General features: G+C 43.8%; 1 protein-coding gene across 3 annotated transcripts; it reads left to right on the forward strand.

The window, feature by feature from the left end:
- Positions 1-811: 811 nt before the first annotated feature.
- FAM3B (FAM3 metabolism regulating signaling molecule B) lies at positions 812-17,154 on the forward strand. Of its 3 annotated transcripts, none has more exons than XM_083820153.1 (8): positions 812-1,121; positions 8,822-8,965; positions 9,749-9,872; positions 11,278-11,336; positions 13,484-13,534; positions 14,722-14,809; positions 15,547-15,679; positions 16,335-17,154. In XM_083820153.1, the coding sequence occupies exons 1-8, from the start codon at positions 1,097-1,099 to the stop codon at positions 16,422-16,424; spliced, it is 714 nt and encodes a 237-aa protein (XP_083676279.1). In that variant the 5' UTR covers positions 812-1,096; the 3' UTR covers positions 16,425-17,154. The 3 variants fall into 3 exon arrangements, with proteins under 3 accessions (XP_083676279.1, XP_083676277.1, XP_083676278.1); XM_083820151.1 differs by lacking the exon at positions 812-1,121 and adding an exon at positions 1,161-1,777; XM_083820152.1 differs by lacking the exon at positions 812-1,121 and adding an exon at positions 5,710-5,895.
- Positions 17,155-17,296: the final 142 nt, after the last annotated feature.

Genomic DNA, 17,296 nt, shown 5'->3' on the forward strand with positions numbered 1-17,296 from the left:
AATAAACATACCTACTTTACAATCTTACTGATTGTGGAGTCTGTTTTCCGCAAGTCACCTCCCCTGTCCCAGCTCCATGCCATTCACTTGGCTCCTGTCACTGTCCCCAGAGAGCAAAGTTCAGCACCTGCCCCTTCGCTCCCCTCAAGAGGAAGGTGCAGGCTGCCATGAGGCCTCCCCTCATTCTCCTCTTCTCCAGGATGAACAAACCAAGGGACTTCAGCCGCTCCTCATACATCTGTGGTGGTTTTACCCTGCTACAGCTGAATTTCACCAAAACGGCTTTCTCACTCCCCTTCCTCAAAGGAAAAAGGGGAGAAAATATGATGGAAAGGGCTCAAGAGTTGAGATAACGATAGGGAAATCACTCAACCATTATCATCACAGGCAAAACAGACTCAGCATAGGGAGATCAATATAATTTCATGCCTATCACTAGCAGACTAGAGCAGTGAGAAATTAAAAGCACACTAAAAACACCTTCCATCCATCCACCGTCTTTTACATCCTCCCCCCAAGCAGTGCAGGGGATCCGGGAATGGTGGCTGGGGTCAGTCCCTGATGCTTCATCTCCACTGCTCCCTCACGGTCACTCTGCCCCTGCTCCACGCAGGGTCCCTCCCACGGGATGCCGTCCTGCCCGAACTGAGCCTGCGGGGGCTGCCCACAGGCAGCAGCTCTTCCAGCACTGCTCCCACACGGCTCCGTACCACGGGGTCCGTCCATCCCCCAGGAGCAAACTGCTCCAGCACGGGTCCCCCACGGGCGGGCGGCAGCTCCCCCAGACCCCCTGCTCCTGCGTGGGCTCCTCTCCACGGGCTGCAGCTCCGGCCCGGGGCCTGCTCCTGCGGGGGCTCTCCATGGGCCCTGGCTTGGCTCTGGCCAGTAGCAGGTCCCTTTTGGAGCTGGTTCTTCTCTGACATGGGGCAGCTGCTGGGCACTGCTCACAGAGGCCACCCCCGCAGCCCCCCTGCTACCAAGCCCTTGCTACATAAACCCAATGCACCATCTTGCCCTCTAGACCCTTCACCAAAATTAACTGTTTTACTTTGAGATTTGGGGCATTAACAGCTTCTCAGATAGACTGCTGGATGGCATGAGCCTTGCTTCGGACCCTGCAGGTAAGTTGTTTTCAGTCTGCAGAAAATAACTTTTAGCACTCTCTCTCATGCAGCTGTATGAGCATGTTAGGGGCATTAGCTTTTCTGGATAAGAGCCATGGTTGTACTCTACAAGCTCAAAACGCAGTCTGCTTCACCGATGAATCCTCCTTCCCCTACTCGCATGTGCCCTCAACAGCGGCCTTAGCCATTACCAGTGTCTGGCCTTTCATCGCCCCTGCCAAGGAGGTAAGGGGAGACCTCCATGTCTCCCAGTCCTCCCCGACACCAGCTAACGGAGCAGTCGAGCAGGGCTTCGCGGCTCCCCGGCCGCACACCGCCCCGTGGCCTCGCAGCTCCCTCGGAAAATGGAGGCTGCAGCTCCTTCCCTGCCCGGCAGCGCTTCGGGGCTGAGGCAGCCCTAAGCTCAAGGCAGCGGCGCAGTCCGAGCAAGCCTCCTGCTTTCTTTCCGGGGAGAAGAAATCGCCCAGGGCTGCGGGGTACGGGGCGGTGCGGACAGGTGGCCGCTCCCCTTCCCGAGCCGCCGCCCTGCTGGCTGCCCGGCCAGTGCCCGGCCCCAGAGGAAGAGAAGGCGAAGGAGGAGGAGCTGCTGCGCGGGACGGCGGCGGGCAGGGGACAGGCAACCCCGTCCCGAATAATGTGGCAGAGCCGGCAAAGTGAGTAGCGGCCCGGCGGCGGCTCGCCCTGCCGGGGGAGGAGCGGGCGCGGGGGCCGCCGGCGCCTTGTCCCGCCTTGCGCCCTCCCCAGGTGGGTCCTGAGGCAGCCCCAGCCCCCTGCGGCCGCGGGCAGGGGCGGGATGGTCGCCCTCGGCTGGGCCGGTGGCTCTGAGGACGGCGAGGGTCTGGGTTGCCACTTGGTCCCGGCCCTGGTTGGGGGCCGGTGCCTGACCTCGCAGCTGGGAGACCTCGGGGTGCCCCTGCGCCGAGGAAGGGGGGATAGGTTTCTCCTCCATTTCTCTTTCCTTCCTCCTCAAAGTTTGTGGGGTTTTGGGTGTGGAGGGTGAGTAAATGGCCCTGCGTAACCCACCGCCCACATGGTGCGCCCCTCGTTTTCCCTCAGCACCCAGCTTCCCCCGGGTTTCAGTCACCTGAATTGCAAGCCCCTGGCCAGCACTACAGCAAATCCACACCAAGACTCGTAGGTCAGAATAATTGAGGCGATTTTTTCCCCCTTTTAAAATTCTGGCTTGTAGAGGCGGGTATGTATTAGTGAGGTGTGGCAGAGTGAACAGTTGAAGTCAGCTAAACAGAAAGAAATATATTGCACTTAAATTGCTGCCAAGGTACAAGCAAGCAACTGATGGAGAAAGGAAAGTGGGAGCTGCCGGAAAGTGGGATGACTAATCTTTCCCCGTGCTTTCCCACGTGCCCTTCCTCACCGCCATCTGGATTGCCCGTGCCTTTTCATCCACTGGGTACCCTCTGCCTTTTCATCTATCAGACACTATGTACGTGCGTGTGTATATCCCCGAGTGGCTGATCCTTCTCCTTGAACAGATGGCAGGAAGAAAACCTGTGGCACCTGTTACTGCTGACAACATGCCTCTCTGTGACATGTGATTCCCATACTGGTCTTTCTTTCTGAGTGTAGTACTGGTGAGGATCCACAACCTCAGAAATGAGCACTAGCACAGTCTTGCTTTTGTGAATGTAGACCTAACTTTGCACTTTGTAACTTCTAAGTGCTGTGTATAGCAAGTCTTACAATTTCTTAAATACATTGTTTGACCTTGTCATTTAGCTGCTATAGTGTAGGTTTTTATGCATGTCTCTGTGGGTACTCAGTAAAGAAAATGTATGTGCAGGATACACAACCTCGGTGAATGTAAGTGTTCCAGGTGGACCCAATAGATTCCTTCAGTGCAGTCCCTTACTGGCTTCTGAATCCAAGAAAACAAAACCAGAAGTTCATTGGCAATATTTTACAGCAGTTTTGTGAACTGAATACAAACTGTGCTGGAGAGTTGATAAATGTATCAACCATCCTGCTATCTGTTGTGGATGCAAGACAGCGGGACGTAAGCAATCCAGGGGGCTTCTGGAGTGTGTTGACAACTTCCTTCTCCAAGTGACAGAGGAGCCAACAAGGCAAGGTGTTACGCTGGACCTCATTCTCACCAAGAAGGAGGGGCTTGTGGAGAATGTTAATTTCAAGGGCAGCCTTGGCTGCAGTGACCATGAAATGGTGGAGTGCAAGATCCTTAAGGCATTGAGGAGGGCACGCAACAAGCTTACTGCGCTGGATTTCAGGAGTGCGGACTTTGGCCTCTTTGGGGATCTGCTTGGTAGAGTACCACTGGATAAATTTCTGGAGGGAAACAGGTTAATATTGGAGGATTACCTCTTCCAAACTGAGGAGCAATGCATCCCAACAAAGAGGAAGTCAGGCAGAAATACCAGGAGGCCCACATGAATGAACAAGGAGCTCCTGGCCAAGCTCAAACACAAAAAGGAAGCCTACAGACGATGGAAGCAAGGACAAGTAATATGGGAGGAATACAGAGAAGTTGTCCAAGCAGGCAGGGATCAAGTGAGGAAAGCTAAAGCCCTGATAGAATTAAGTCTGACGGGGGACAAGAGGGGCAGCGAGAAATGCTTCTGTAAGTGAGGCAGGGATAAAAGGAAGACTAGGGAAAATGTCAGCCCTCTCCTGAAAGAAACGGGAGACCTGGTACCCGAGATACAGAGAAGGCTGAGGTACTCAACGATTTTTTTGCAAGTACTCTAGAAGCCGCACAGGCCAAGTCACAGAAGGCAGAGGCAAGGACAGGGAGAATGAAGAACTACCCACTGAAGAAGATTGGGTTCAAGACCATCTAAGGGACCTGAAGCTGCATAGGTCCATAGGACCTGATGAGATGCATCCATGGGTCCTGAGGGAACTGGCAGATGAAGTTGCTAAGACAGTCTATCATATTCAAGAAGTTGTGGCAGTCCGGTGGAGTTCCCGCTGACCGGAAGAAGGGAAACATAACCCCCATTTTCAAAAAGGGTGAAAAGGAAGACCCAGGGAACTACAGACCAGTCAGTCTCACCTCTGTGCCCAGCAAGATCATGGAGCTAATCCTCCTGGAAACTATGCTAAGACACATGGAAAATAAAGAGATGACTGGCAACAGCCAGCATGTCATTACTAAGGGCAAATCATGCCTGAGAAACTGGGTGGCCATCTATGATGGGGTTACAGCATTGATGGATAGAGGAAGGCCAACTGACATCATCTACCTGTACTTGTGCAAAGCATTTGATACTGTCCCCCATGATATCCTTGTCTCTAAATTGGAGAGACATAGATTTGATGGATGGACCACTTGGTGGGTAAGGAATTGGCTGGATGGTCACACTCAAACAGAGCTGCAGTCAATGACTCAATGTCCAGGTGGAGACCAGTGACAAGTAGTGTTCTTCAGGGGTCACTGTTGGGACCAGCACTGTTTAACATCTTTGTCTGTGACATGGACAGTGAAATTCAGAGCAGCAAGTTTGACGATGCCACTAAGCTGTGCGGTGCAGTCGACATGCTGGAGGGAAGGGATGCCATCCAGAGGGACCTGAGCAGGCTCAAGAGGTGGGCTTGTGCAAACCTCATGGAGTTCAACAAGGCCAAGTGCAAGGTCCTACATCTGGGCTGGGTCAGTCCCAAGCACAAATACAAGCTGGGTGTGAGAGCAGGAGAACGACCTGGGAGTGTTGTTGAATGAAAAACTGAACTTGAACCGGCAATGTGTGCTTGCAGCCCAGAAAGACAACCATATCCTGGGCTGCATCAAAAGAAGCGTGGCCAGCAGACCAAGGGAGGTGATTGTACCCCTCTGCTCTGGGTCTCCCTCTGAGACCCCACCTGGAGTGCTGCATTCAACATGAGAAGGATGTGGACCTGTTGGAGCAAGTCCAGAGGAGGGGGCTGGAGCGTCTCTCCTGTGAACACAGGCTGGGAGAGTTGGGGTTGTTCAGCCTGGAGATGAGAAGGCTCCAGGGAGACATTATAGCAACCTGCCAGTATGTACAGGGGATCTACAGGAAAGCTGGGGAGGGACTTTTTACAAGAGCATGTAATGATAGGACAAGGAACAATGGCTTTAAACTAAAAGAGGGTAGGTTTAGATTAGATGTAAGGAAGAAGTTTTTCACTGTGAGGGTGGTGAGGTGCTGGAACAGGTTGCCCAGAGAAGCTGTGGATGCCCCATCCCTGGATGTGTTCGAGGCCAGGCTGGATGGGACTTTGGGCAACCTGGTCTGGTGGGAGGTGTCCCTGCCCACTGGAGGGGGGTGGAACTGGATGGTCTTTAAGGTCCCTTCCACTCCAAACCATTCCTTAAGGTAACTCCTGATCCAACCATTCTGTGATTCTATGATCTACATTCTATTCTTCCCCTTTGAGATTCAAGGACAGAAGTACCACAGTTTTACCTCAGTTGTTAATGATGACTGTGTCAGAGAGAAATTGTTACTTCTAGTATAAAGAACATGGAGTTTTTGTGACTCTTCCTAGTAATGTTCAGTGTTAACTTTACCAATTAGTATTTTTTGTAGAGTTTTGTTTTTCATGTGTGTTTTTTTTTTTTTTTTTTAGGTACAATACAGGAATAATGTCATATAAAATACAGTATAAGGAATAGCTAAAGAGTTCAAATCCTTGCAGAACAATAGATTTCTTTATGGGGATTATAAACTGAACTTGAGGCAGTAATTTCTACTCATACGAAAAGAAGTCAAACTTCCTTCTGACATGAATAAACAGAAGCAGAGCCTCCAGAACGTGTGTATTGGACCAGGTATCTCTTCTGCAGTAAAGTATGCAGACCAATTAGGCAGTCAACGGGAAGTTGGTAAGACCTGCAGAACAAGACTTAAGGAGAACAAGTGAACAACTTGGCTTTATTCTAGAGAGGGCAAAAACAGGGAAGGGGCAGAAATCATAAAATTTATAGAGGGCTGTTCCAGGAAGGAAAGGAATGTCCTCTTAAGTGTGAGCTATTATAAGGAAGATTATGGCTAGGCAATATATACTAGTAGGTTGGCAAAGTGAACATCCTGGATATTCTTGGACTGTGGTTTTATTAAACTAGATGTTTGGGACTGCAAAACTCAGAATTTTCAACTTTCAGTTTAATGGACCATTATGTTCCAGGACATGTAAAGATCAGGAAGTATCTCACAACCTCAAAACCTTAGTGTTTCTCAATCCCGGTGACCTGATGATGCAGTTGTTCTTGTCAGCCTTCTGATGTGATGGGTTGGCTCCCAGCTCCTCTGTTGCTGACTTTACTCTCCTTGCCCTAATGGAGGAGAAAGGGCAGGTGGGCAAGCCTGGGTTACAGAAGCAGTGAAAACAAGAGCCTGTTCTGCAAAATGCTGCCATCCGGTAGGACCTGGACAGGCTGGAGAAATGGGCTGACAGGAAACTCATGAAGTTCAACAAGGGAAAGTGCAGAGTCCTACACCTGGGGAGGAACAACCCCAGGCAAGACATGCTGGGTGACACCCAGCTGGAAAGCAGCTCTGCAGAGAAGGACCTAGGAGTCCTGATGGACACCAGGTCGGACATGAGTTAGCATGTGCCCTTGGTGCTAAAAGGGATAATGGTATTCTTGGTTGCATTAGGCAGATTCACGTCAGCAGGTGAGTGGGAGGTGATCCTTCCCTCTACTCAGCATTGGTGAGGCCACACCTGGAGTGCTGGGTCCAGTTCTGGGGCCCCAGTACAAGAGAGCTATGGGCAGACTGGAGAGAGTTCAACGAGGGGCCACCGAGATGATGAAGGCACTGGAGCACCTCTCCTGTGAGGAGAGGCTGAGAGAGCTGGGGCTGTTCAGCCTGGAGAAGGGAAGGCTCAGGGGGATCTCATCAATGTCCATAAATACCTGAAGGGAGGGAGCAAAGAGGACGGAGCCAGGCCCTTTTCAGTGGTGCCCAGCACCAGGACCAGAGGCAGTGGGCACAAAGTGGAGCCCAGGAGGCTCTCTCTGAGCACCAGGCAGCCCTTCTGTGCTGTGCGGGTGAGGAGGCCTGGCACAGGCTGCCCAGAGAGCTGTGGGGTCTCCTCCTTGGGGATCTCCAAAAGCCGCCTGGGGATGGCTCTGGGCAGCCTGCTCTGGGTGGCCCTGCTTGGGCAGGGCTTGGAGCAGGTGGCCTCCAGGGGTCCTTCCCACCTCAGCCATCCTGTGATGCTGCATGTCTATAAAATGATCCCTGACTCTGAGGCAGTGTTACATCAGCACCCTATGCCCACATTCCCCGACAAAGTGCCGCACAGAAACTCACCAACATGGCGTTTGTTCAAGGGGTGCGTTTGTTCAGCCTTTGCTCAGGCAGAAGCTCCTGAAGGAACCAACTCTCGAAGAGTATGGGTGGTTGCTGCCCGGGTGATCAGGCAGCACAAGCCTCCTCCCCACAGCCTCTTGAGCTGCAGGCTCCACAAAGTGTGGTTTTGCTGTGGAGGAAATGTGCAGGAGCAGCTCCCGCTGCCTATTGTTCAGTGTCTTCTCCGTGTCCAGTGTGCTCAGCCCTGCGGCACTGGTGCCCAGTGACTTGGCCAGGCAGGTTCCCCGGTTCTCCACCTGTCCCCCGGTGTGAGCACACCAAGGCCCATCAGCAGTGTCTCTCACTTGGTCTCCATTGAGCTGGAGCTGCAAAGGGGAAATTCTGGGCCCCTGTGAATTACCATCTGGGCAGTGCCAGTCAGTGTGAGGGGAAAGCAGGGTGAAAATTAATGATTGCGCTGGCTACAACACTGTAGTCATCACTGGCTGAAGCTCTGTTCGTCCGGAGGAGAAAGTTGCCTGTCTTGGCAGTGGACTGCTGCACAGGGCTTTCCCTCTCCTTTTCTCTCCTGCATCCTTCCCTCTTTTTCACTCTGGGAGCAGGCTGGCTGGGAGCCCAGGGACAAGACCAGCTCCTCAGGTACCCTCTTGTTGCCTAAAAGGAAGCGGCTGAGGCATTTCTTTGCAGGCTGCAACAAGGTGCCGCAGGAGATCATCCATCTGCAGCAGGAAATCCCTCCTGCGCCAGGCTTGACAGGGCTCTGTGGTCATCAGGAGGTGCCTCACAATTGTCTTCAAGGCATGGGGGGAAGAAGCCTTCACCTGTCAGTATACAGGCTTGGGTCTGCAGATTTTTGAGGTGGAAGCTGTGGTGCCTGGCTGTGAGCCTGAGAACTTAATCTCTGCAAGAGCACTGCTCTCCAGCCCCACAGTGCTGCTGGTGAAGAAGGCTTCCTGAGCCTGCTTGATGCTCAGGAAGCTGTCTGAGTCATCTAGATCCAGATCCCATGTGTCATCAGTCATCGCTGTCTTCTACCGTGGGGGGTGAAGGGAACTCCCTGCTTGGTCAGTGTAGGTGTTTAAACCCTTCTTGTAGTGTCTGCCTATTGCACAAAACCGGCAGTAAATGCATACTACCTGTATAGTTGTGTGTGGTATCTGGTACTTACTTTTCAGAGTCAAATTCTGCTAGGACTGAGTTGAACTTCATGTTTCTTTGCAGCATTATGGTCGTGGATTGAGGGGATTGGGGGGGCATTCTCGTTGACGATCGAGTTTTAGAAATGAAATGGGTTGTCAGAGATGGGAATGCAACAAACTCTCTATTGCTGCATCTCCAAAGGCCATTTTTGCAGCAATGCCGGAGGAAACACGTTATTTTGTGTGTTGCTGTGAGTACATCTCTATGTCTTTGCGGTTTTCTCTTTTTTCTTGGCAGATATTGTGAAATTATCAGGGCTTCTGTTGGCATCACTGTTGGCTTGGTACATGGGATACTTATTCGCTGGTCTTTTATCCGAAGACTCAATGTCAACACCTATCACTTATCTTCAAGACATTGGAAAGAAACCAGTGTTGAAGGGTATATAGTTGTATTTCCTTTTTTTTTTCTTTTACCTAACATTCAGTGTTAAATGACAAATGGCTTTTTAGCTAGTATGCTATTGTAAGAATGAGATGGCTGTGTAAAGTTAATTAATTCGTGCAAGTCTGAACTTCCTTAGACACAATCTTTGATGAAACGTAACGTCAGCCTATATTTACCAGTATGCAAATACAAATAATTGGCTAGTAATATAACAATGCTTTATTTGTTTGTTTGCATGTAAGCACAAATCATGTGCAAAGCTGCAGCTGCAGCTTTGGTTCTATCACATGTATTTTAGAGTTACGGTAACTAACCAGACTGTGACGCAGTTCTCATTTTTCTTCCTCTGATCTGACTGCGTGGTTTAATTTGTACATTTTTCTCGTTGTGTGACTATGTTCTTGTATGAAAAAGATTTTAAGTTAGAATTATAACTATTTACTTGAAGCTATCTGTAGGAATGCTTCATCCTTCTAGCCCTCGTTTACCGTTAAATGAAACAACAGAATAATTAGTATGGTCTGATTTGAATCAAGAGTATATGGGACCTTTTTTATCAAAATAAGCTTGCTTTTGGTCCCAACAGCTGTTTGAAAGCCAACAACAACCTAAAGCCAGGCAAATCTGTGATGATGTTGCCAGGATACTGGAAAACTGGCAGGATTGGCCTCCATACATATAATTTGAGATTAGTATGTTGACATTAAGTGGTTCTTTCCACGTAGAAATTTTTTATGTAGCATTCAAGAAAACATTTTCTTATGTTTGTCATTGTAGCTCCAGTTCCCAAAAGGCAAAAATGTGATCACTGGTCTCCCTGCTTACCTGGGAACTACGCCTATCGGGTTCGTAGTGGCGGTGGCAGAGAAAATCTGGCTAAAATCTGTTTTGAGGATGAGCTGTAAGTACCAGCCTGACTTTAAATATAAGCAAGTGCTTTGTAGTATGAAGAAAGGTGTTCCATTTTGGTACGCTATCAGCAAGTAGGCTCCTACCAAGGGAAAGAAAAGGTTTCTTTGGTAAAAATATATGCAAAAAAAAAGGCCACTGTTGTATCTTCCCTTTTCAGTGCTAGTAAGTATGCAGTAGACTCTAAGGAGCATATGAGTTCTCCCCTTCTGTTCCAATTTTGAATTATTGTTTCTTCATCTGTTTGAGGTTTCACTTTTTATGGTATTTTATGTGCAGCATGCCTCATGGGGTCCATCTTAAATACAACATCTCTGCTTCCTTCATTCAAATGGTCTTTGCGGTGATGATTCAAACCAAGACAATCCATCTCCATGGAACTCTGGCCTAAAACAAAAGCTCAAAAAATGGTGATATGAGGACTAAAGATAATTTGGAGATAGTTAGCTTGAATATATACTTCTAAACTATTTTTTTTTAAGTTGTCTTAAATTTTTCTCTACTTCTTGTGCGTTCTACTTTTTTGAATAGAACATTGTTGTCACATGGGTGACAGCAGCAATACTGTTTTCACTGAAGGGTGTGTTCTCCACTCGTGGACCCTGTAATTTCTATGTAGTATACTTCCCCTTGCCCTGTCTCCTAGGTGTTCGTATGGCTTTCTTTTATTAGCTCTGACTGACTCATAATTTTTTATTGCTAAGTAGTAGTAATATTAGTGCTTGGGAGACATGCCCTCTGAGTCATTTTAGCATAGATAGAAATAATTCCAAATTGTTGATGTTTTACTGGTGATAAATGTCAGAATATATCTGACGCTATTTAGATCTTTTTTTCTTTCCTTTTTAAATACTTAAATCTCAGGTTATTTTCTTTGTTCCTCTATATAAGCTGCATTCAGCTGTTCATTTCAACTATGATTTTTAATTTTTGTTGTTCAGGATAGACAGCTTAAAACTTGTTGAATGGTCACCATCTTCTGAAAGTTGGTTTCATTCTTAGTTTTTTCAAACTGGACAAATAGACTTACTTTAAAACCCTGAAGTGATTTTTCTTATTGATATAGTGCACACAGACTACTACCACCAAAAACAAACAAACAAACAAAAAACAACATTTTGTTATGTTTTCTTCCTACTAAAGCAGACAAAGAAAAAATAGAAAAAGATCTTTCTTGATCTGTCTCATTTTGCAAGACTCATGCATCTTTGAAGGAAATTAACTGGTATAATATGCAAGATTTTTAAGCCATAGCTCTTCTTTACTACAAACTCTTGAATTAAATAACTGAAGAAAACAAGAACACCAAAAAGTGACTTAGCATTGGTGAATCTGACTTTGGATCAGAGCCTCTGTAAGGATGAATTCTACTGATACTATCTTTATTTCAATTCCAGGATTATAAGTGAAGAGAAGGGTAATGTTGGAAGAGGTATAAACATTGCCATTGTGAATTGTAAGTAAGAGAAAAAATGTTAGAGACATAGCTTTATAATGGAATAAATTTAAAACGTTGGGATTTTTTTAGTAGGTAGTATGGAAGAAAAGGAAAACAATTGCAAACTTGATTTGTGTTAAATATAAGAAAAATTACTGCTTGAGAAGTAGTCTTCTGGATAAACAATAGAAACGTTCATAATCAATATAAGAAAATAACAAATGTGTATACAGAAGTGGTGTATGTGTATTTTGTCAGAAAAAAATTACTGCTTCTAAGTAACGTAGCAAAATATCTGTGACCTCCAGCAGTAACACTCAATTTCCAGGTTCAGTCCTTGGTTTAAAGCATATCTACTGCTCTGCTGATGGGGCAAACCATGACCGAGAATTGCAGTTCTGCTGCAAGGTACAAATTCCTTTTCCAGACTTGGTCAGTAGACGGAAAGAGAAATTCAAGGCTTAATTAAAATCAAACTGCCATTATATGTCTTTGCTCATAGGAGGAGCTGCTGGATAGCAGAAGCTGTAGTTTGTTCCAGATTTGGATGAACCATTTTAATTTAGATGAATGGGTATGGTGATGAAGCTGGGACTACAAAGTGTGATTTATTTTTTCCAGTTAACTACTACATGTTTTCTCGTTTCCAGTGAGGAATCTTAAAAGCTTTACTGGTTATAATAGGTAAATAGTTAACAGTGAGTTTTCAGCATAGAGCCGTATATGCCTTTGCATCCATCTTGAATGAGGAAGAGGAAGTTCTATATCAAATTTTACACATTTTAAAAGACTGAACAGCCACTTCCTTCATCACATACATAGTCGTTTTAGCTACCCCTCCGTCTCCCTCTGCAGGTAAATCTGTCCGGTGTCTCAAAGTAATTTGTAGTGAAACATATTTTCTGCATGTCCTCTAATTAGATCAGTCAAGTTAATGACTGTGTCCAATAAATTTCCTGTAGCATCCACATTCATATTTTATTTCATAATTTCTCTTTCTTTTCTGAATGAATGTGCTCTTTTGTAAGAAGGAAGACAGAGCTATTAAGCCCAAGTTACAAACACAGAAAGAGAAAAAGAGTTGTGTGGACCTCCACTGTCCGTACTATAGTCCTTCCCTTTCCCTATCCCTGTCCCTTTCCCGGGTGATCTCCACTTAGAAGAAGCCCAGTTCTAGAATTTTGTTTTACTAATGACAGATTTTACCACCTTCTTCCCTCATCAGTGTGATAAACCTGACATTTAGAGTCCTATGATTGGAAGAATTTTCCTCCATGATTTTACCATGTGTGGATCAAAGATAAGCTAGAAAGAAATCAGGAACTGCTGGATCTTATGATAAAAAATAAGTTGACTGTATAATAAATAGAAAAAAACCTCTCACATAGCGGGGGTATAGGATAACCAAAGTAAATTAGTTCAGTTAGCATGGATTTAGAAATTTGAAAAGTATTTCCAATTGTACATGTCTTCCAAAAACAAAGATAACCATTTCAACAGCAGCATAACCAACTATGAATATTGACCATAATGTTTTGGAATGACTAATTGTTTGCATGCCCAAATTTTGTTATGATAATGATGTCTATGTGTTGAGTTTCTGTCCACTGAGATTCAAATAGAATGAAAGCCTGCACATCTGAATCACGGCACCGAATAGGCCCATTCACATACACCCAGGCTTAGCCAGTTTTCTGATGTATGGCTGTGACCTAGTGTTGTATGTGTGTATATATAAAACCATGGAAGTGCACAATAAACTGAATACCTTCCTTAAAATAAAAAGTAATAAAAATGTTTTAATCATTAATGATGATTCAGATTCAGTCTGCAAGTGACTTGCTTTAGTTGAAAGGAGAATGCATTTATTTCCAGTGTGATTTTCTTTGACAATTTGCAGGTCTGTGCTGTAATAGAAATGATTTGTGAAGATTTTCTTTTCAGCTGACTGCTGCCACAGGCAGAGACTATACAAAACAAAATATTCTCCCCAGATCTTAAGCTTACATTATTCTATATTCCTTCCAATTTAAAATTCAAACAAAGGAAAACTCAGAACCACAATAATACTGAAAATTGGGGATGCCTTGCTTTAGCTGAAACTGCTGCGTATGCTGACTAAATGTAATCATTTTTGCTCATATTTCCTTTTTTTTTAATTACAGATAAAACAGGAAAAATGATATCAGCAAAATTTTTTGACATGTGGGAAGGAGGTAGGAAAAAGTGCAGTAGAGCTTTTGTTAATGTTTTAGTGTTAAGTAAAGACATTAAATATTTATCCTGCTCTTTAAATGACTGTGTCATTGCAAGGGATCAGCTAGAAGCTAACAGCTGTTGTTTTTGTTAGAATATGCTGTGGCCAGGTCTTCTGACAACAAATTTTGCCTGAAAAACTGCATTTCTCCTGTTGGTTGAGTTAGTTAATGTTTATTGTAGTTAATTGTCCTTTTTTTTTTCTCTCCATTTTTTCAGTCTGGTAAGGATAGCACTTGTCCAGGATGTGGTATCTCAGTCTGCAATCTCAGTCACCATTTTCTGATACGTTTTGTTCTATTCTGGTTGTAAAATCATCATAGAAAATATGCTAGTCTGTCTCTTAATATCCTTCAATGTATCTAGAAAGATCTACTTTAAGAATAGCTTTTAATACATTTTCCAGACTTTGAATGATACCAATTTCCTTACATGCTAGTAAGGAGAAACAGAATGCTGTGAGGCACTGGCAGTTGATTCTTTGACCACTTAAGAATGCTTATGGCCATACATGCATGAATAGAAATCACACTGGGTCTAATCATGGGGCTACAGTTTTATATACAGTACGTAGACTGCCACGTCTCCAGTGTTCCTGTTACACAAGATGTTTATTTTCTGTAGAAAATAATGTATGCCTAGCAATTACCAAACCAATAAATAGCTTAGTGCTGCAAATAAGCAGCCCCTCTTAATGAAAACGGGCATACAATGGAGTGTGTTACTTAGCTCTACAGTTAGCACAGTAGTTAGCACACAAAAATAAAGGCACAGAATATAAGTGACTTCTGCTGGACTATTCCATGTTTTGCCTGCTTTTGTTATCTTATATGAGGTAAACATGAGAAACCATCTATACATTTGTGTATAAATGTTTTCTTTTTCAGAGGTTCAGAAGTGTCTTTACTGGGAACTGTAGATCTACCTTTGCTCTCCTAGTCTTCAGTGAGAGCTAGCAGCTTTCTCCATCTTTCAGAATTAGACAGGCCCTCTGCCTGCAGATAGAATAATTGCCTAATTAGGTCTCATTTTGAATAGACAAGTCCAAAAAGTGAAGAGAAATTGAAAGCAATAGAAAGTAGGTGGAATGTGCTGTGTGTGTATGTAAGGGAGAAATGAATAATCAGCTGTGTAATTAACTCAACAGAGCACTCAGCGGAGATGGCGACTTTCATCAAAAATGCACCACAAGGGTCCCTGCTTTTGATGGTGACTCATGACGATGGAAGCACCCGGTAAGCAAACTATTTATGACAGGCTGAGAGATAGAGCAGCACATAGTCTGACAATCATTGTCTTAAAATGGTGTAAAGGAATGATTTATTTCATCATGTAGTCAGGTTTGTTCTCTCATTGCTTCTCTTTTGGTTTTGATTTCATATGCATTCAGTGCTTGCACATGTCATGTATGTTGATGCTCCCAAAGATGGAAGGAGTGTGTTAAACTTGCTTAAAAACAACGATTATTCTCATAAAGGGCCATGCTATTACCTCTGGGTCACAACCTTCTATTAAGAAGGTATCTACAATTCTAATTAGAATGTATGCAGTTAGCATTCCTTTTTACATCTTAACCTGATTCTTCAAGTCCTTTCAAATTGTATGTTATTTTGTTCTGAAGTGATGATATCATAATTAAACAGGAACAATCTTAATCATTTGGCTGATAAACATTTGATGCCCTTGTCCATATTTAAAAAGGGATGAAATATCAAACAGTATTTGAGACACATTTACTTCCATTGTGGTGTTACAAACAGTTATTAACATCAGGAAAGCAGAGAGGAAGAGGAAAAGATGATTTTGTTCTGTAAGTTTAATGGCATGCTACTAGGACAGCGCTCAGGAAGTTTTAAACTTCTTATTATTGCTTTTGCTGACATACTAACATAAACCATGAAGCCACTGTGTTCTTTTTCAGGTTGTTTCATGTCATGTATTTTTAATACTTTTTTTCACTAAAATTTCCTAGGTTAAAAAGTGATGCCAAAACATTGATAGAAGCCCTGGGAAGTAAAGAAATACAGAATATGAAGTTCAGGTCAAGCTGGGCTTTTATAGCTGCCAAAGGCTTCAAGCTGCCAGATGATATCCAAACAGAAAAGGTCAGGTTAATTTTATTTTCACTTTGTATTTGTCTGTATATCAGGTATAACCTTCAGGTGCAGATTTCGTGGAGTATCTGTCTTAACTGTAGTCTGCTCAGTAAGCCTCAGTTGTACAAAGGAAGTTCTCTAATGTGTCATCATTCTTTGCTTTGAATCTGGGCCACGTACACTACTGACTTCTACCACTCCAGCATTAAATCATGTTGAGACTTTTTTTTTCTGTAGACTAATTTCAGAAGTGACCAGTGATTCTAGATAGTCTCAGTTTTGGAATGTCCAATCTGAGATGCTGTATAGAATCTTGCATTTTCTTCTGAAAGGACAAATTCCAAGGGCTTCCTAAAAATCATGACTGCTTTTGCATCAAAACTGGGCTGTCTCAAATTGGCCATGCAAGAACAGCAATCCTTGCATTGAAAAACTTTTTTGAAAAACTTGTCCTCAGGCTTCAGGAAGTCTAAAAGTACCATTTTTATATCAGATTTGTGTTTACATCTGTGACCTTGTCGTATTTGTTTTCTATAAGCCCATAAGTGCTTATCTGTATGACAGGGAAGCAGATAGAAATGAGGTTTAACAAACTAATTTGTAAATGATAAGCCAAGTATCAATGATGATGATTATGATGATTATTGTTATTATTTTAAAACAGATAAACCACTCTGACAATAAGAAGAACAGATACAGTGGCTGGCCAGCTGAAATTGTGATAGAAGGCTGTATCCCAAGAAACTTGATCTGAACAAATGCCTCATTAATAAAGATACTTCTATACTTTTATATGTATGACTAGTAGGCTGCATCCAGAACCCAGTAAGCATCTGAACAGCAGCTGTAAAATAAGTCATAGATACAGTTTTCACCTTTGCTTTCAACTGTGAGGTTTTTCTCTAATCTGAAAACAAATAGATATTTTGATGACAAGTGGAAATAAAATACTCTGTTTTGGTATTATAGTGCTCAGGCAGTTGTCAAATACCAGGATTGTTGAAAGTGATTGGCACATTGTCCTTAATAATTTGTTGGTTATTTGTTTTCAATACGTTTTCTTTTGGTTCCCTTTAAAAACTAACATAAAATAGAATTTCATATAACTGGTAATATAAAATCACTAGCAATAAAACAAGTTATTTTGATGTTAATTTATTAGTAGCGTTGCTTCTCTTCAGAAGAAGTAAGGAGAGAGCTGTTATGTTTGTTGAGCTGTTTTTGGTAATGTTAATGACATAGTATAACATTGTTAACATGTAAAGATAAGTGACTTGAATTATTTTAGTAAACGTAAGCTGCAAATTTACTTGGTTCATTGTATTTTCCCTTCCTGTATGTTTAACTTAATTTAAAAGTTTGTACTGACTTCATGCAAGCTTAAGTGTTATTCATGCAAACCGGAATGAAACACATATATGATAGGAAACTGTAGGATCAATTTATTCAATGTTCCTTTTTCTGAAGTAAATGAAGTATGTCTGGACTGTTCTTAACTGGTGTTTGTCCCACCTGTTGTTCAGAAGCATCCCGTAAAGCAGATGCCAAGTTGCTTCTTGTAGCATTTCACTGTTTTCAACTGTTGAAGTTGCTTTCTGTAGCATTTCACTGTTTACAGCTATTTCC

Source organism: Anser anser, assembly GCF_964211835.1.
Source record: "Anser anser genome assembly, chromosome: 1".
In the NCBI taxonomy this organism is placed as follows: Eukaryota; Metazoa; Chordata; class Aves; order Anseriformes; family Anatidae; genus Anser; species Anser anser.